At 46.1% G+C, this 20,216-nt stretch overlaps 1 protein-coding gene across 1 annotated transcript in view; it reads left to right on the forward strand.

Moving 5' to 3' along the window:
- Positions 1 to 905: 905 nt before the first annotated feature.
- Positions 906 to 20,216, forward strand: part of ANO1 (anoctamin 1) — a 148,040-nt gene continuing 128,729 nt past the window's right edge. Inside the window, exon 1 of the mRNA XM_051967318.1 lies at positions 906 to 1,164. Within this exon, the coding sequence (XP_051823278.1) occupies positions 1,101 to 1,164 (64 nt within the window). The 5' untranslated portion in view covers positions 906 to 1,100. The remainder of the gene's footprint in view (positions 1,165 to 20,216) is intronic.

Genomic DNA, 20,216 nt, shown 5'->3' on the forward strand with positions numbered 1-20,216 from the left:
TTCAGTGGATCGTGGCAACCACCCTGGGAAGCAGGTGCTGTTATTTTCCTCGTTCACCTGGAGGAAAATCAGGGCAAATTAAGCTAAGTGACTTGCCCAAGGTCACACAAATGGCCAAAATCCAAAGCGACCTCCCTTCCTGGTTCCAGGTGCAGTGCTCTGTCCCGAGGCACTAAGTCAGAGGTTCCAGGGACAAAATTTGTTGCCCTGCGGAGACCCCACCCTCCCTCACCTCCGCTGTCCTGCCTAGATCACTCTTCGGTGGCGGGTGGGGGAAGGGCTGCAAAGCTGGGGTCCTAAGTACAAAGTTGTGGGCGCTAAGGGGCAACCCCCGCCTCGGTGCCCTCGCCCCTCGGGGCTCCCCCGATGTCACCCCGCGCGCCGGGGGCTGGGACTGGACTGAAACTTGGGCGGGGGGCGAAGGCCAAGGGCAGCTGGAGACGGGGCCCGGGCAGGGGAAGGGCGCTCTCCGGCCGCCCTGAGCTTGGCTTCGGCCGGTGGGCCGACCGGCGCGGTGACCGCGTCACGCGTAGGGATCGCTGCCCCTCTTCCCCCGCGCCCCGTCCACGAGCGCCCGGGGACGCCAACGACTGAACCCTCGGGGCGGGCCGGAGCCGTCGCTTCCTTAAAGCGGCCTCTCTCGCTGCAAGAAGGGAGGGCATGGGAGGAGCGGGCTCAGGGCATCCTCGGCAGGTGTGCGCCCCGCTGTGCCTGGTACCCAGGAGAGGGAGAGGAGGAGGAGGAGGAAGAGAAGGAGGAGGAGGACGAGGAGGAGCAGGAGCAGGAGGAGGACGAGGAGGAGGAGGGGCGGGAGCGGCGGGAGGAAGGGAGTGGGCGGCACCGGGAGCGCCTCCTGCCCACCCACCCCCAGGGGCTCCGGGGGAGGGAGCGGCTCGCCTCAGAGCTCGGCTCCGGACTCTGCCAGGCGCGCTGCTGCTCACAGCCCTCTCCTCGCCCGCTCGCTTGGCCGGCCGCCGGAGCCGGCCCGGAGGCCAGCCGGTGTGTCGGGGAGGGCAGCCCCGGACCTAGAGGCTGCGTGAAGGCGCCCTCCGAGCCTCGCCCCCGGAGCTCCCTGGTCCCCCCGGCTGGGAGCCGCAGACATGAACGAGGATGCCTTTGACCTCCAGACCCTGCCTTCAAAGGACGCGAAAGGCTCGCAAAGGGGTGAGTCGAGCCCAGCGGGGGAGCGCGGGGCCGGGGGGAGGCGGGGCGCGGGCGGGGGGTTGCTGTTGGCCGAGTTTGGCAAAGGAGCTTGCACTTGGACGGTGGCGCGAGACTGAGCACTTGGGGCGGGGGGCTGCCTTCTCTCTCGGCTGATCTTTGGATGGGAAAAATCACGCGGGAGCGAGGATGCCCTGGGAGGCAGGTCCCCCGCAACCCGTGACTGGGCCGGGGCCGGCGGTCCTGGGGGGCGAGGGCTCACGCCGCCCGCTTGGGGGGCCGATGCTCACTTCGTCGAGGGCGCGAGTGGCGATCGGACGAGAGTTCGGGGACCAGCAACTTTGCGGGCGCTGCCCGGCTCCATGCAGCTTTGCAAAGTTCTGCCCTCCCCAAGGCCGGAGAAGCTGGCCCGGCCGGCCCGAGGCCAGGGGCGGCCCGGCCCGAGCACAGACTCCCTTCCATCAAGCGGGCGCAAAAGTGACAGGCGGCCGGCTCCGAGGCTTCTCCCGGGCACTATTAATAAACCCCCAGACTGCTCTGGGCTGAGATTTACCACTGATAGAAAGGAGCTACTCGGGCTTAAAATAAAAACGGGGACCGCAGAGCAACTTAAAGCACCCGACAAAAATAATGTGTGTGTGTGTGTGTGTGTGTGTGTGTGTGTGTGTGTGTGTGTGTAAAATAAAACCGGGGACTGCAGAGAAACTTAAAGCACCCGACAAAAATTGTGTGTGTGTGTGTGTGTGTGTGTGTGTGTGTGTGTGTGTGTGTGTGTAAAATAAAACCGGGGACTGCAGAGAAACTTAAAGCACCCGATAAAAATAATGTGTGTGTGTGTGTAAAATAAAAACAGGGACTGCAGAGAAACTTAAAGCACCCGACAAAAATAGTGTGTGTGTGTGTGTGTGTGTGTGTGTATGTGTGTGTGTGTGTATGTAAAATAAAAACGGGGACTGCAGAGAAACTTAAACAAAAATTGTGTGTGTGTGTGTGTGTATGTAAAATAAAAACGGGGACTGCAGAGAAACTTAAACAACAATTGTGTGTGTGTGTGTGTGTGTGTGTGTGTGTAAAATAAAATTGGGGACCACAAAGGAACTTAAAGCATCTGACAAAAATAGTGTGTGTGAAATTAAAATGGGGACCTTAGAGGAACTTAAAGCACCCGACAAAAATAATGTGTGTGTGTGAAAAAAATGGGGACCTTAGAGAACTTAAAGAACCCAACAAAAATAGTGCGTGCGTGTGTGTGTGTGTGTGTGTGTGTGCTCAGAGAGGAGAGAGGCAAGCATGGAGCTCGGAGGGGGACTTTCACTGACACCCAGGCCCCTCCGATATACATCAGAGTCTGAGATATTTTTATACTAATAATTTTAAAATAAATGACCCTGTCCAAGTTCACGGGAGGGTTAGTTTTTTCCTCCTCTCCGGGTTCATAGGTTATTAGATAAAGCTCAAACCGGGCTACTTAAGGAAGGGGGATGGAAGGCTAAGTTTTCTTTAATTGTAGGGCAGGATGATCTTAAATGAAATCACAGCAGTGAGACTTTCTGTGGCCTACAATCAAAATGCCAACTCAAACCGGTTACTGCTAAGTATAGAGCGGGGAGTCCTTGTCTTTCCTCCCGTTCTCTCGCTCCCTCATCCCTCTATCTCTCTGCATTCCCACGGAGACTGCTGTCCCAGAGTCTGCTTATTAAACAGGCAAATATTTCACTGGAGTTCAGCCCGTTTCTAAAAGTAACGCTGTACGTTCATCAAATTACAGACCCCCAGAGTACCCCAGAGAGCTGAGGGAATTGGGGGTCAGGAGAAAGGGAAAGGAAGTAGCTGGGCTCGGAAGGAGGAGCGAGGAAGCCGGAGGCAGGAGAATCAGCCTTGCCAGCGTGCCAGTCCGGAAAAGAACAGAACTTGCTTCCAAATGATTGCAGCCTTGCCATAAGCAAAGGACTCTGGGGAGCAGGAGGGTCACCCAACGTCTGTTTTCATCAATGTGGGAAATCCCAGTGTGAAAATCCCCTCCCCCCATCAGCAGTATCTCTGTAATTTAGATGTTAGATTAGTAACAAACACTTATTAAGCGCCTGGTAGATCTATTGTGTGATCTTCACAACAACCCCGGGAGGTGAGTGCTGTTAGTGATTTCATTTTTCAGAGGAGGAAACTGAGGAAAGCAGAGGGATTAATCTTTGGTCAGACAGCCCAGATTTTCAGAAAGTAGATTTGAAATCGGAGCTCCCAGAATCCGAGGTCCTTGATCCAGCATGAAAGCCTGGGTTACAGTTCATTGTACATAGGACCCCTCTTGTCGCTGACTTGAAAGATCAGTGTTTAAATTGAAGCTAAAGGGGAAAATAAGGAGTCGGTATTTCTCCAGAAAATGTTTCTGAAGGGCAGGGACGGGGATTTGGCTTTATCTTTGTATCCCCAGGGTTCATCCTGGGACTTTGCTAAAGGGATGAGATGCTTGATAAATGTGAGTTTTAATCTCTGTCTTGGAAATGTTCCTGGAGTGGACAGAGAGGGGGCACTTTGCTCTTCGGGGGCAGAATTAATCGTTTTTTTTTTCCTGGGTCTTTTAACACAGAGAGGTGTGTGTGTGTGTGTGTGTGTGTGTGTGTGTGTGTGTGTGTGTAGAATTCATCACTGCTAATGCATTAGACCACAGGAACCTCATAAGCTTTATTTAGTATAGTTCATCGACCAAAGAGATCGAAGAGCATCATCTAGGTACTTGCTCTGTACCGGGCACTGGGGTAGGGTAGAAAGACAGGCAGAAACAGCCCACAAGGAGCTGACATTCTAATCTGAGACACAGCATAGGAGATACATGTAGAATAGAGGATCTGGGATTGGGTGGGGGGGAGGGATCGAGGGGAAGGTTCAAGTTGCTGGAGGGACCAGGAATATGTTGGTGGAGGAGGTCTCTGAGCGGTCTCCAAGGAAGGGAGGAAAAAGCTTTATGATGGAACCAGCTAGAGGGCTCAGTAGCCCTGGCTGGAGTCAGAAGGGCCTGAGTTCAAATCCAGCCTCAGACACTTGACACTTACTAGCTGTGTGATCCTGGACAAGTAAATCACTTAATCCCATTTGCTGAGAGAGAGAGACACAGAGACAGAGAGAGAGACAGAGACAGAGAGTACCAAGCACTCTTTGCTAAAATGGGAGTTTAACTGCAAAAGATAAAACCTCTTCTCATGAAGAAATTACTCTTAAGGGAGGGCAAGAAGGAACGGGCCAGGGATAGGAAGGAGAAAAGAAAGGAAGGAAAGAAAGAAGGAAGGAAGACAGGAAGGAAGGAGGGAGGGAGGAAAATAAGGAGGAAGGAAGGAAGAGAAAAAGGAGGGAGGAAAGAGCATTTATTAAGTGCTTACAATTTACAAAAACTCTCAAATGCTGGAAATACAAGCAATATAGTCTCTACTCTCAAGGATCTCACACTCGAATACAGGAAGAAAACATATGAAAAGTTTCTGCTACGGGGCAGATGGAAAGGGCGCGTGATCCTTGGGGTATGGCAGAAGAGCTGGGGGGGGACCCAGCCTTAATATAATTTTCATTGATGGGGCAGTGCCAAAGATCTTGGCCAGGAGCACTTTTCCCCACTTCTCTGCAGCTATGGCTTCTGGGGGAGGGGCAGACAGAGTTGGGGCTTCAGCATCTGCAGAAATAATTGGGAAGCTGAATCCCCCCATTTGCTGCCCTCCATGACGGCTGCGATGGCTGGTCAGGAAACAGCTGGTGATCTGTCACCGTTCCCAGAGTTCTCGCTGCCCAGCGGTGGCGGTTGGTCCGTTGTTATGGGGGTGGTCGTGGCAAGGATATTTATTAGCCGACTGCCCCCCCCAATAAGAGGCATGGGACAGGAGTATGTGGGCAAGTCTGAGAGTATGGAGGGTGGAGAAGAGGTGGTGGGCCAGGTCAAGGATGCCCAACGACCCGAGTCAGAGTTGGACCCCACCCCTCCCCGGCCTGATGGGAGCTTGGTCAGCGTAGCTACAAGAGGAGAGCCTGGGACTCCTGAAAGAGGAGTAGAGAGGGGGAAGGAGGACGTTACAGGCATGGAGGCAGCCACAGGAAAAGCACAGAGGAGACTGGTATGTTGTAAGAGTCTGTGCAGGGAGTAAAGTATAAGGAGACTGGGAAAGTTGGGTCCTGAAGGGTTCTCAATGCAAACTCCTCAACTAAAAAAAGGACTTTCTTTTGATCCCGGAGGTAGTAGGGAGCCACTAGAGTTCACCAAGGGGGGGGGAGAGAGAGAAAGGTGCCTGGGCCAATCAGTGCTTCCTGAAAATGCTGCCCTCCTTCTCTCGGGGGGTCGGGAGCTGAAGCTGAGCCCTCCTAGGCAGGCACTTTTGTGGGCAGCAGAAGCCCGGTTTCTAAAGGCAGCCAGTGAAGCAGGCTGGACTCCCGAGAGGGGAATGCAGGGAGAAGGACCAGAGAGGCAGAAGCCAGACCGGGACAGGCAGGGGCAGGGTAGTCTGGCGTGGCCACTTCCCATTATTTCCCAGCATGACTGCTGCTTTGTTCTCGCCTCTTTGGTGATGTGCCCTGGGAGCAGCGTGACCTGTCTCCCACGTGGGGGGGGGTGGTGAAGGGTCTGCCAGACCACTTCCTCCTTCCCAGCCAACCAACGGCCCCCTAAAAGGAGTGCTGGGAAACCAAAGCCGTGGCCGGGGGTTGAGTGGGTGGAGAAGGCAGCTTCCTAATGCAGCAGGATGGAAGCAAAGCGAGCATTTCTTGGGCTGATTCTCATGAAATTGTGGAGGATTCTGTGGGCAAGATGGCCCCTTGTGGGGAATGTAGGTCGGTCTCACTGCCTCCGAGCAGATCCTCTGGGTCTGGGGTCTTCGGTGCTCAGAGTACTCCAACGATTCGGCAGAGACTGAGAAAATAACTGTCGGGGATGGAGAAGCAGCAAGAGCCACGGGATTGAGAGTCAGGGGCTGTTCTTGTGCTGCTCTTCTCTGGGCCTCGGTCTCCCTCCATGTACAGTGGAGTCTCTGGAAGTCTGGCCAGTTCTGGTGGGTTGGTAACCAGAAGATCCAATGAACAGAATACTTGGCTGTCTCTGCTGCCCATCCCACCCTCCGTCTCCCAATCAGTGAGGAGCCCTTTGGGGGAAGGTAAGGGAGAACTCCCAGGACCCTCACTGTCTGGTAGCTCTGGTTCGCACGGACTTTCTCCCAGGGCTGGGACATAAGTTGCAGAGGTCCAGGGGCTGTCCTGGGGCCTCCGATCGCTACTTCTGGGAGCCGCTGGGTGTGTGTGGGAACCAGGCCAGCTTCCCCGGCAGTAACGACAGCCCGGGAAACATTCTCCGGCAATGGGCAACCGTTCTCCGCCTAGCACTAGCCATGGGTGGAGACTCACACCTGCCTGAGATGACCCACCCAACCCATCAGCTCCATTTCCTTTCTTTTGCCAAGTGGGAGGGGCCGGATTATAGTTTTCTGCTGGTTGTTTTGGAGTGTCTTTTGTGGATTGAGGGAGCCCTAAAAGGACCAGATTGCAGGGCTGGAATCCCGGATAAGGGAGGAACTATGTGGCTCTGGGCAAGTGCCTTCACCTTCCGCGCCTTGGTTGCCATTTCTAGTTAGGGATCAGCTGGAGAGTCCTGTCATCATTTGGTTTCTAATGCTTCGGAGCCAGCCAAGTGACAGTTGTTTTTGTTTTGGTCAGAAGCCCCCAGGGTCTTGCCCTCCCGGACTTGATTTGGTTTTTTGGGGACTGGGCAACAGAGGTCATTCTTTGCCTCATTTCTTACCTAACCTTACTCACCGGTTGAGTGTTGCCTGAGATTTAGGAAAGACTTTGACTTAAAAAGACCAGGTTCTCCCCCTGCACCCACAGTTGTCCTGATCTATATATTGCCAATGGACCCAAGCTTTGGAGGGGAAAGTGAGGCGGGTGACCTTGAACGTTCTACCCTCACGTAACTCCAATTCATTTCCATGTCATGACATCCCCGGTCCATGGTCCTTAAAAAAAAAAAGACAAAGAACAACTACAGGCCAGATGACCAGTTGTCTTATTGTAGTTGCCCGTGGGCTAAGAATGTATTTTTTTATATTTTTTAAACAAAAGTTTAAACAAATGTGGGAGTTTCCAAGGCTCCCTCTCAGATTTAAGTCTATGATCCCATGATGCCTTATTCCCTTGGGGTCTCACTGGTTAAATAGGATTGGTTATGGTAGGGCCATAACCAATATGGTAGGGTTATGGTAGGTTGGGTTATGAAACTGGAGTCAGCAAGGTGGCTCAGTGGATAGAGTGGGAAGATATCAGTTCGAATCCAGCGTGCATCAGACACTCACTAGCTGCTTGGTCCTGGGCTAGTCACTTACTGGAGGATTAAATGGCAAACCCAGCCTGTATTTTTGCCAAGAAAAGCCCGAACTAAGTCACAGAGAGTCAGACATGACTGACCAGCAACAACAGGGGCTCTTCCAGCCCTAAATCATTAGGTGATGAGGTCCTCGGAGGCAGGAACTGCCTTTTGCCTCTTTATCTTCCATATAGTCATTACAATGCTGGGCACATAGTCAGCAATTAATGTTTATTGACTAATTAATGTATGATGCCTTCTTCTCTCAAACTCAGTTTCCACATCTGTAAATTGGACCAGGTAGCCTGTAAGGTCCCTTCTCCCTCTGACACTGATCCTGACCCAGGAGGCTGTTGGGACAGCTGCAGGCTCCATTCTCTGGCTGCACCCTTGTTTGCTCCTGCGTGCAGGGCAGGGGTGAGCAAACACTGCCCTGGCCTCCTTGGCATCCTTTCGCTTGTCTGCCCGGTCACAGCTGCCACCACACAGAGCACTGGGAGGAGGTGCTCAGTTCTTGGATCATTTTTCCAGACCTCCATATAGTCGTCATGGGGCAGAGGACTCATATTCTTATTCTATCTTTTGGAGGATAGAGCCTAATATCCCAAAGTGCTGGGTTTGAGTGTTGGCCCTGCCATTTAGCAGCAGGTGGGTGGGTCCTGATCTCCTTCCCTCTACAACCCAAGTGCTTGACTTGGCAGTTATCTCCACCCTTCCTCCTTCCTAAGATGGTTATAGAACAAAGTCCCCACCAGAGATCTCAAGGGCTGCTCCAGCTGCCAGGAGCTGAGGTGTTAGCTAGTCCACCTCATTGGAGGAAATGGAGGCCCCAAAGGTGTCAAGTTCAACTCATTAAGATTTTTTTAAACTAACTACTAGAGGCAATGGGTAGCTAGGTAGGCCAGTGGTAATGTATTGAGTCTGGAGTTAGGAGGACCAATCTTCCTGGGTTCAAATCTGGTCTGACTGGGTAACCCTGGGCAAGTCATTTACCCCTGTTTGCCTCAATTTCCTTCTCTATAAAATGGGCCAGAGAAAGAAATGGCCAACCATTCCTGGATCTTTGACAAGAAAACCCCAAATAGAGATTATAAAGTCACCAAACAGCAAAATCCTTGGGATTCAAGGACTTAAAAAAGGCAAATAGTCCTTCTCTGGGAGAAGCTTACACTCTGGGGGGAGATTATAAACATTTTATGAAATAAGGACATTTTTCATTCTGCCAGATTTGCTAGAATGGCTGTTCTTCACATAACGTGCCATCTCCCACCTCCATGCCTTTGTGTAGATGTGTGCCCACGGCTAGAATGTATTCCCTTCCTCACTTCTGCCTCGTAAAATCTCTAGCTCCCTACAAAACAGCTCAAGTGCCACTTCCTACAGGAGACTTTGCCTGATATCCCATACCCCTTGCCCCCAGTTAGTAACGTTGACTTCCAGGGCAGATAGACGGGGCTGTGGATAGAGCATCAACATTGGATTTAGAAAGACCTAAGTTCAAATGTTGCCTTAGATACTTGACACTCACTAGCTGTGTGACCCTTGTTTTGATCCGAAACCCCGAGGGTCTTGCCTTCCCAGACTTGATTTGGTTTTTTTGGATTGGGCAAAAGAGGTCATTCTTTGCCTCATTTCTTACCTAACCTTAATCACCGATTGTGTATTGTCTCAGATGAACTGAGACCTAGGCAAGATATTAGCTTAAAAAGGCCAGGTTCACTTAACTCCAATTACCTCACAAAACAAAATAAAAAGCACTGACTTCCTCTCAAAATTTCTTTGGATTACTTTATAGGTACAATGTTCTTGCTTGCTTACATCTCTATTTTATTCCACTGGTACTATGGGAATCCCCTGATGACAGGACTGAGTGGTTTTATTTTGCTTGGTATCTTTAGTAGCCATCACAATACCTTTTACGTTTTGATTGTTTGATAGGTGTACCAGAGAGAATCTTAGACTTAAATCTGAGTTTGATCCTAGTTGTGTGACCCTGGGCAAGTAACTGTGTCTATAATTCACTTTCATCATCTTTGAAATAAAGGTATCCGATTCCGTGTTCTTTAAAGTCTAGCTTTATTTTAAAAAATTAAAAAGTCTAGCTCTAAAGCTAAGTTTCTGTGAATAAATATTTATTGAATTGAATTGTAAAGGACTCATAAATAGCTTCTTTCCATTTCTCTGTCTCATTTTGGGCTATACAGTTTAACAGATTTTAAAGGCTAAAATGATGGACTTGGAGTAAGAAAAGTTTAGGTTCAAATTCTGCCTGTGATATTTGCTAGTTATCTCTGCCTCTGACTTTGACAACTTGGACAAATTCTGTAATATGGGGCTTACGTGCACACACACATATATGATATATGTGTGTGTATATATATATATATATGTATAATAACTGAAGTATTACCTCACAAGGGGGTTGTGAGGAGCAGATAAGATTAGAAAAATAAAGTACCAATAAAATTTAAACCCCTGTGTTACTATCAATTGGCATGCTTATTTTTACAAGTTTTTTTTTATTTTTCCAACTACATACAAAGATATTTTTCAATATTCACCTCTGCAATACCTTGCGTTTCAAATTTTTCTCCATCTCTCCTCCTCTCTCCCCTCCCCAAGACAATAAGCAATTCTATACAAGTTAAATATATTTCTATTTTTCTAACATTTTTCCATATTTGATGTGCTGAGCAAGAAAAATTATATCAAAAGGAGAAAATATGAGAGAGAAAAAAATCATAAGCAGACAGATAACAACAACAACAAAAAAGTGAAAATACTATGCTTTGATCCACATTCAGTCTCCATGGTTCTCTCGCTGGATGTAGATGGCACTTTCCATCACAGATGCATTGGGATTGCCTTGAATCACCTCTTTGTAGAAAAGAGCTAAGTCCGTGGGCATTGATCATATGGATAATCTTGTTGCTGTGTCATTTTTATTTTTTATTAAAGCTTTTTATTTTCAAACATATGAAAAGATAATTTTTCAACACTGACCCTTGCCAAACCTTGTCTTCCATATTTTCCCCTCCTTCTCCCTACCCCTTCCCCTAGATGGAGAGTAATCCAATATATGTTAAACATGTTGAAATATATGAATATATATGAAATATATGTAATACATATTTATACAATTATTTGCTGCACAAGAAAAATCAGATCAAAAAGGGGAAAAATAAGAAAGAAAAATGCAAGCAAACAACAACAAAAAGATTGAAAATGCTGTGTTGTGAGCCACACTCAGTTCCCACAGTTCTCTCTGGGTGCAGATGGCTCTCTCCATCACAAGATCACTGGAAATGGCCTCAATCACCTCACTGTTGGAGTCTATGTTTATTTTTTTCTAAAGGCACGTTTGATACCATAAAAAATAAAGAAACGGACAATAGTGTCATCTCCCACTCAGAACCCAATTCCACAGAAAGAGGGCCATGTTTCTGACAAAGTACGTTTCACAATACCTTTGTACTCATAGGTAGCGTGGGAGATACGTTTCACTTGCAGCCTCTGAATTCATGGCTCTCTTGTTTCCCTTTATATTATTGTGGTTATCATTGAGATTTCTTCCTTGGTCCTGTTTATTTGTCTCTGTATCCATTCAAAGTTGTCTGCAAATTTCTTGAAATTCTTTGAAAATGTCATTTCTCCCAGATCAATAATAATGCCTTCACTTCATCACTGTACTTCATCTGGCCAGTCCCCGTCGATGGTCATCCTTTGATTTCTAGTTTTGTTACTGTTGCTATTGCCACCAAAAGGAAAATGGAGCTATACGTATTTCTGGCACATGTGGGACTCTTCTTTCTCACTTTGATTTCTTTGGGCTGTATGCCCAATATTAGTGACAAACTGCATGAATGTACCCTAACAATTCCAAATTATTTTCCAGAATAGTTGGACCAACTCACAGCTCTACTAAACAATAAATTAGTGTACCTATCTTCCCCAGTCCCTTTCCCCAGTGGAAAAATAGCACTTTTCAACTGTGGTAATACTAATTTTTATTTTCTCAACAAAGATGAGAACTGTCACTTTGCCTGTTGACCTCTTTCAGCGGGAAGCATGATAGCTTCTTAAGACCTGACCAGAAGCCATATTTCTTTTTTCTTTTCTTTTTTTTAATATGTATTTGTTTTTGCTGAGGCAAAACTTGCCCAGGGTCAAATAGCTATCAGTGTCTTTATTTTATTTAATTAAAATAAATATCAGTGTCTGAGATCAAATTTTAACTCAGGTTCTCCTGATGCTCTATCCATTGTGCCACCTAGCTGCCCCAGATGCCATATTTCTTTTTTTTTAAATTATTATAGCTTTTTATTTATCCTTATTTTACATGGCTGAGAATACTCTCTAGGTTCAAGTCTCTTGAAGCTCTTTCCTTGCAGTAGCAGGTGGTACAGTGGATAAGATCTCAAGGCCCAGAAACACTTGAGTTCAAATAAGGTTTCATGCACTTATAAGCTGCTTGATCCTGGCCAAGTCTTGATTTCTCTCTGCCTCAGTTTCCTCCTCTATAAAACAAAGGTTCCTTTCTAGCTCTCGATAATCTGATTGTTTGGGCAGCAGCTCCCCATATTTCTTTGTGTCGTGTCGCCATGATTCCTGACTGCTCATCCATGCTCATTACAATTGCTCTCTCCCTCTCATTCCTCTCCACTTCCCTCTCTTTCCTTCTTTATGTCTTTCCAAATTATCTAATGATCTTTTCCTGTTATTTTTCTTCCCTCACCACTTTTCAAGCTTTTATCACATTTCTCCAGTAAGGCTAAGGACTGTGCCTTGAATTTTTAAATGATCTTCTCCCAACTCTCCCCTTCCCCACCCCCTCCAAATAACCATGTCCTCGGGAATTTTGTCCCGCCTTCAGTGGAATCAGGGACCCGTTGCCCAGTTATGTTGAATAGCTCTCATTAACTTGTTGCGTACCATCGCCAGAGAGGGAGGCCAGTCGTGTGCCGATGGTGGATGAGGTGACGACGACGATGAAATGCTTATGTGTCCTTCTGCCAAGCGTGAGCTCCCCGGGATGGGCAACACGGGGTCCAAAGTACCCTGGCCATTGGAATTCATATCAATATAACACTCACCATCCTCATACCCTGGATGTCTGAGCAAGCACCATGTCAGAAACACTCCCATAATGAAAACAAAGGGCTGGGTTTGCCCAGAACTCAAAGATTTTATATATAAAGAAAACAACCCATCCTGGCGAGTGCCCCCACCCCGTCCCCTCCCACAAGCAACCCTGTTCCCCAGGCATGAACGGGTCCAGCCAGAGACTATACACAGAGACTTAAGTCATGGGTTGGGAATGAAGATTAAAGTTGTCCCTTGGCTCTCCTTCCATTCCATGGCCACACCAACTGCCTGTGAAATAATAGATCTGAAAAATGATGACTTAGCATCCTTCCTCCAAAGGTCTGGGTGATCACGGTGATGATCTGTTCCCCTCGGCTTCCATCTGAACCAATCTTCAGGTGGGAAGTTAAAAGTTGTTTGGCACTGCCCAGCTACTTTGTTGGGGTTCGGTGATCTTTTGGGGGCGAGCTGCTCTTCCGCTCACATTCAAACGGAGACCGTTGTGGGTATTGCTCTGGAGAGTAATGTAGATCGCCTATGGGTAATCGCTGCCTTCTCTCTACTCCCTTTGGCTCTTAGGCTTTAATCAAATACATGTTGCTACAGTCTTGGGGTTTTGGTTTGTTTTTTAGCCCTTCGGGTTCATGTGATCACCTCCTCTGTTGTTTAATGTTCTTACCTGAAAAGGTTGGGTACACGATCAAAATAGCTCGGAGCCCCCATTTGGGAAAATTCTTAACGTTGCCAGAGGCAACGTGGTTTAGTGTTGGACAAAGTTACTGGTCCAAGTTCACACAGCCAGTAAGGGCCGGAGATGAATTTTGGATTTGTCTTCTGTAAAATGAGTACAATAAGCAATACTAGTCTTGTTTTCCAGCTGAGTAAACTGAGGCACAGAAAAAGGGAGTTATAGAAGGGGATATATTAAATGGAAAGATGATGAGTTCCACTTGGGATATGTTGAGTTTGGGTCTTCTAAGTGTTCATGTCTAGTGAGCAATAGGTCATGTTGGCTTGGAGCGCAGGACTCTCTGGGGCTATTTATCTGGATTTGGGGATCCTATGCACAAAGATGCTAACTGAAAACATACAAACTCATGATATCCACAGGACGGTGTCTTGTCTGTCTTGTCTAGTTTTGTTTTGTTTGTCTTGTTTGCCTGGAAGAGGGAAAAGCTTGTGGCTCACCTGAGCTTAAAGGGTAGGCCTTGAATGATGGAGCTGGATATGGCTCTTGTCCCAGAAAGACAAGGTATAAACACATTCATTTTTTGTGTTTACGTGATTTCACATAGATAATGGGTATCCCATTGCTTGCCCTCTCAATGCCTGGGGGAAGGAGCTGGAGAGAATGTGAAACTCAAGATTTTAAAAAATAAATGTGTGGTGAGCTTTTTCTTCTCAAAACACAGCCAGGTGATAAAAGTTCAGATCTTTTATTATCCCAATATAGCCCAGTTAGCTTAGAGGCCTATCTCTCTGCTTGGTTCCAAGAGCTCTCTCCAAATGTCTTTAAATCCAAAGGTCTGGTCCTTCAGCCTCTGCCTCTGCTTTCTTCAGCCTCCAGCCAGCTCCAGTCTTCATGTCATTCCGGTGAAATCTCGACTTGTAGCGTCTTCCTCTCTCAAGCACCTCTTCGACTGGCCCATTGGCCTATTTATGCTCCTTCCAGAGAGAGGGATTATGGGTAGTTCTACTTAGTACCTTGTTTCAGGTTCTGCCCAAAACATCTTCTTGTAAGATTAGATCAACTCTAATTAGTTAGCAGTTAGTAAGGATTCCAACATCTCCCCCTTTCTTTTGTTTTAAAACATAGGGGGTTTCTGAGGGGGTACACATAAATCCATCAATATGGGCCAGAACTTTGTAACAGATATACATGGTATACATAAATCCATCAATATGGGAGGCATTATACATAATTTACATAAATACATAGCAATATAACACAGGCTAGTAGTAATGTAACAACATGAATCAACCTAAAAATTTACACATGTCCATAAGTCCTAGAAACAGTCCATAAGCAATCCATTGTCCATTAGTTCATGTGCCAGGAATCTAATAATTCCTGTAAGCTCTGAAGTACTGCAAAAAGTCTCATCAACAATTTTTCATCTCAGGGAACCCAATGATTCTTGCTGGTTTTTCAGGAACTGAAAGCTGAAGATTTTAAAGTTCTTTTGACAGTCTCATTGTTAGCCTTTTCCACCTGTGGAAATATAAGCAGATCCTCTTCCCCAAGCAATTAACCTAATTCCCTTCTATTTACCAAATTTGGGATTTCTCCTCATCATCTGGTGATTACATTGGAGCTGTTTGCATTGGATATTGTCTTGTTGTCTTAAAAGGCCTGTATTCTTCCCAACTGTAATCCTGATTGCTTTTCTTTGGTTGATGACATCAGAATTCTGAATTTCTAAAGTCTCTCTGGGTGTAACCTCAGCTGCTATCATGCCCCACCTGTCCTTTGATTGATACTTTAGAGCTGGGCCTTGCCTCTCATTCCTCTGGGTCAATATACATTTAGAGGCCCAATGAAAGCCTCCGTTACATTTTGGACATGGGGTTTTGGGTTTTCTCTCACCCTGTCTTCTCACTCTATCTCCATATCTACAATGAGCTCTCAAATGTCCAATTTTTCCGCATTGAAAACATCGACGAGTTTCTCTAGAATTCCTCTGCCAAGAAGGACCTTGTCTTTCCATGTTCATCATAGTCTGGGCATAATAAGCATTTGTGCCCACTGTGGCACAGCGTCTAATGATTTCTTCTAAAGGAGCATTTTTGTCTAGCCCCCATATAATTCTTTTGCAAACCTCATTGGCATTTTCCTTAGCCAAATGTCTAGTCATTATTTCTGTTGCTGCATGTCTCCAATGGTTCTTATTACAGCTGTTTGTAAACGTCCCACAAAATCTGCAAAAGGTTCATTGGGACCTTGCTCTATTTTGTGAAAGCATTATTTCCATCTTTCTGTCCAGGGAGAGAATTCCAAGCTTTTATTGCAGCCTTAGAAATTTGCTCATACACTGTTATGGGATAATAAATCTGTTCTGAACTCTCTGCATACTGACCTTCTCCAGTTAGTTGGTCAAAAGCAACTTGTACAATAGCTCCTGTTTGCCTATTGCGTTGGGCTTGAATCCTACATAATTCATGAAACTCTGAAAGCCACAATAAATTTTGTCCTGGTTCAAGACATGTTTTAGTGATGGATTTCCAGTCATTCGGGGTTAAGATTTCATAAGACAAATTATCTAGTAACATCTTCACATAAGATGATGTAGCCCCATAAAGAGTACAACCTTTTTCAAATCTTTAATTTTTCCCAAATTAAAAGCAGTGTATTTTCTCTCTTTTTGACCTGAGGAGTTGAGCTCTTCAATCACAGGATATGCATTTATAAAATCAGATATATCTTCTCCTTCATTTTTTGCTTTAATTAATGCTTTTTCTAATCTTGTCAAATTCTGCTTTACAGGAAAAGCTGACTGTGTTTCTGTCTCTCTCCCTCCCCCTTGTTCCACCCATGAAGGGTTAATTGCAGGGGGAGGGTCATGAGATGTGGAATCACCTAATTCCTCCTGCCGTGAAGTATCATACTCAGAATTGTAATTAACTCCATTCTCATCTGATTCGTTCTCCTTTTCACCTAGTAAAGTTGGCATTTTTTCCTCCTGTACTTTCCTTTTCATCATTCTATCACTTAAATAACTTCTTATAGCCAATTGTATTACATTATATGTATTAATTATTGAGTTAGGCCCATTTTTATCATAGAATTGACAAAGATCCTCTCCAACCAATTTCCATTCATTTAGATCTAATTCCTTATCAAGAGAGAAACAAGGACATATGTCCTTTACAGTTTGTAAAAATTCAGTGATTTGCTGTAAACTTATAATTAAACCTTGGCTTTCCATAACTTTAATAATGCTCTCTAAACATTTTCCTTGAACAGAAACAGGCTGTTTTCTAAATATCTGTCCCATCTTAGCTGAAATTCTACTTTAACTCTTCTAACAAAATTTCTTTGTTGCACTCACCCTAAGTTCTGGGTTGAAGTCTTTTCCACTGGATCAGGATCGGAGCTTTTCCACTTGAATCAGGATCGGAGCTTTTCCACTGAAATCCACTGAGGGGTCTGTTTGTCCCACGTTCAGGGCGCCAAAATGTTGTGATCTAGTTCAGATGGATCTGAATCAGCCCCACGTTGGGCGCCAAAATGTGGTGAGCTTTTTCTTCTCAAAACACAGCCAGGTGATAAAAGTTCAGATCTTTTATTATCCCAATATAGCCCAGTTAGCTTAGAGGCCTATCTCTCTGCTTGGTTCCAAGAGCTCTCTCCAAATGTCTTTAAATCCAAAGGTCTGGTCCTTCAGCCTCTGCCTCTGCTTTCTTCAGCCTCCAGCCAGCTCCAGTCTTCATGTCATTCCGGTGAAATCTCGACTTGTAGCGTCTTCCTCTCTCAAGCACCTCTTCGACTGGCCCATTGGCCTATTTATGCTCCTTCCAGAGAGAGGGATTATGGGTAGTTCTACTTAGTACCTTGTTTCAGGTTCTGCCCAAAACATCTTCTTGTAAGATTAGATCAACTCTAATTAGTTAGCAGTTAGTAAGGATTCCAACATAAATGCCCAAGAAGGTTACATACAATTCCAAAATATTTAATGAAATATAGAAAACATATTTGATACATAATATAATGTATTATATATAAAGCTATGTAGTTAATTTTTTTTTTAAGTTGAGGCAATTGGGGTTAAGTGACTTGCCCAGGGTCACACAACCAGGAAGTGTTAAATGTCTGAGACCACATTTGAACTCAGGTCCTCCTGACTGCAGGGCTGGTGTGCTACCCACTGCGCCATCTAGCTGCCCCTTAATTAATTTTTTCAAAGCTAGTTAACAATGAGAAAGCTGCCACAGCATGATCGAAATGAATTAGAGTTAGTAAGTCCCGAGCTGGCACGCCAGGTTTGGGATCAGAAAAATGAGAGAGCACTGGAGTGTTGTAGGGAAGGCCAAGAGCTTGAGGTGGACCTTCCTTGCTGTATATTATCACAAAACATCAAAGCTAGAGGTTAAGCTTAGAAATATTTGGATCCGATGCTCTTTTTTTGTACTTGGAAAAACTGAGGCTCAAAAGGAAGGAAACAGACATTTATTAAATGCTCCAGGAACAAACCTGGAGTGTTGCTTGGAGGCAGCGAGGCAGAGTGGAAAGGAGACAGCATTTGAAATCAGGGGAACATGGTTTGAGGACCAAGGACTTTCTTTCTTTTTTTTTTTTATCTTTTCAAAAAATGTGCAATTCTTTTTTTTATTATTATTATTATTCCATAGCTTTTTATTTACAAGTTATGTGCCTGGGTAATTTTACAACATTGACAATTGCCAAACCTTTTGTTCCAATTTCCCCCCCTCCTTCTCCCGCCCCCTCCCCTAGATGGCAGGATGACTAGTAGATGTTAAATATATTAAAGTATAAATTAGATACACAATAAATATACATGATCAAACCATTATTTTGCTGTACAAAAAGAATCGGACTCTGAAATATTGTACAATTAGCCTGTGAAGGAAATCCAAAATGCAGACGGGCAAAAATAGAGGGATTGGGAATTCTATGTAATGGTTCTTAGTCATTTCCCAGAGTTCTTTCCCTGGGTGTAGCTGGTTCAGTTCATTCCTGCTCCATTTGAACTGATTTAGTTCATCTCATTGCTGAAGATGGCCGGGTCCATCAGAATTGATCATCCTATAGTATTGTTGTTGAAGTATATAAGGATCTCCTGGACCAAGGACTTGTGATCTTAAGCAAGTTCCTTCAAGTTTCCTGGACCTCAGTCTCCAAATCTCTAAAATGAAGGGAATGGACTGATTTCCACTTGTGGACCTGTGGTCCTCTGAGAGTCCAAGAGGAAGAGAGAGGGAAGCAGCCCTGAAGCCTGAAGGAGGAGGTCCTGGGGCTCTCAGTAGGGCATCGTGGCTGAGCCGGGGAGTGACACTGACGATGGGGAAGCCTGGTCCACATTTCTCTGGGAATTCAATATTTCAGGGCATTTGTTCCACTTGACACTAAGGGCAAGTGTAGAGTCTCTGTCCAAGGTCTGTGGCCACTGGCTGCCATGGTAACGGACCTAAGTATCTGCCGGGAGAAACGTATGGGTACCGTGTGCTCCTTTTCCCAAAGATATTGACAAAACCATTTCGGTCCCAGGATGCATCTCCTGGTGGGATCTGCTGACGATTTTCTTTACTTGCAGAATAAGAAGCAGCTTTTTAAAGACAAAACCCCAAATCTTTCTACAATTCTTGTCAAAGTGGCCCAGCTGCGAGACTGGTGACCTTTGTATATGGATATGGAGATGATTTTTCCTAATCACATGGAAGAACAATTTTTTTTAAGTTTGTTCTTTTAAATTTTGTGCCCCCGATTCTCTCCTTACTTTCCCTTTCCCTTCCTTGAGGAGGCAAGGAACATGACTTTCTAATCCAGGCTTTTCTCCCCTCAAGTTTCAAAGGAAAGGGTTGTCTCTGCTCCTAAGGACCCCTGTGGTAATGGTGAGCCTTGGACTTGGGGGCCATCATTTCTGGCCCTAACGCCAACTAGTTGTGTGATCTTGGACAGGTGACCTCCCCCTTACAGAAGCTTGCTTTATTCATCTGTGAAATGGGGGCAACAATAGCTTTCCCAGGAGTAGATGGGTGATTACTCCTATTATACAAGATGGGTCTCTGGGACAAGTCATTCCCTGGGGGGCCCACAATGTTTTGTGTGTGTGTCCTGGAGCCTTTGGCTAGCAGTCCGGTGAAGCCGGGGAGCCCCTTCTCACAATCACAAAAGAGAACGTAGGATCACCAAGGAGCCCGAGCTTGTGAATGTCGAGATTTTATTTTCCCCCACGGCGGGTGTCAGATTCCTTGAAAACCCGGGAAGGATTGCTGATGGGCAGGAGCGGGGGCTGGGCACAAAGTGGGGCAGCTCCTCTCTGTGGGATCTCTGCACCCTGATAGAATCACAAGGTTAGGGGAAAAAACAAAAAACAAAAATAAAGCAACAAACAGACGTCACAAAATAGCTGCCTTTTCTGCCTTGCTGCAGGGCAGCCTACAGCCATTCCCTCACCTCCTCTGAGCCTCCCAGCACCCTCTGAAGTAGAAACCATAGTATTCTTTCTCCCATTTTACCAGTGGAAACAGTGCTATATATAAAAGTGGAGTCATTTGTTAGTCAGGGTCTCAGGTGGGATTCCAGCCCTATTGTTGCTGACTCTCTATCCACTAGGCCACACAGCTTCTTAAATTTAAACTGTCTCCATGACCTCCCCAGTTGATGGGCTCCACTGCCCCCTGAAGAATCAACCCAGCCAGGCCAAAGAGCTTTTCTTCCAGAACTGTGTGAACTTCCCCCTTCTAGCTCCTCTCCCACCATTCTCTGCTTTTCAGAAGGGACTGGGGGCGTCCTGTTCATTTGTGAGAAGAAATGAGGCAATCTAAGCATGAAAGGGCAAGACTGGAAGGGCTCCCCGTGTCCGTGCTCATATTCACAAGAGCTGAGGGAGAGGGGAGATCTGGTGCAAGAAACAGGGCTCACCATTCCCAGAAACACTGACAAACGCTGATGCTTCCTGCC

This window comes from Antechinus flavipes, chromosome 6 (genome assembly GCF_016432865.1).
Source record: "Antechinus flavipes isolate AdamAnt ecotype Samford, QLD, Australia chromosome 6, AdamAnt_v2, whole genome shotgun sequence".
Lineage (NCBI taxonomy): Eukaryota > Metazoa > Chordata > Mammalia > Dasyuromorphia > Dasyuridae > Antechinus > Antechinus flavipes.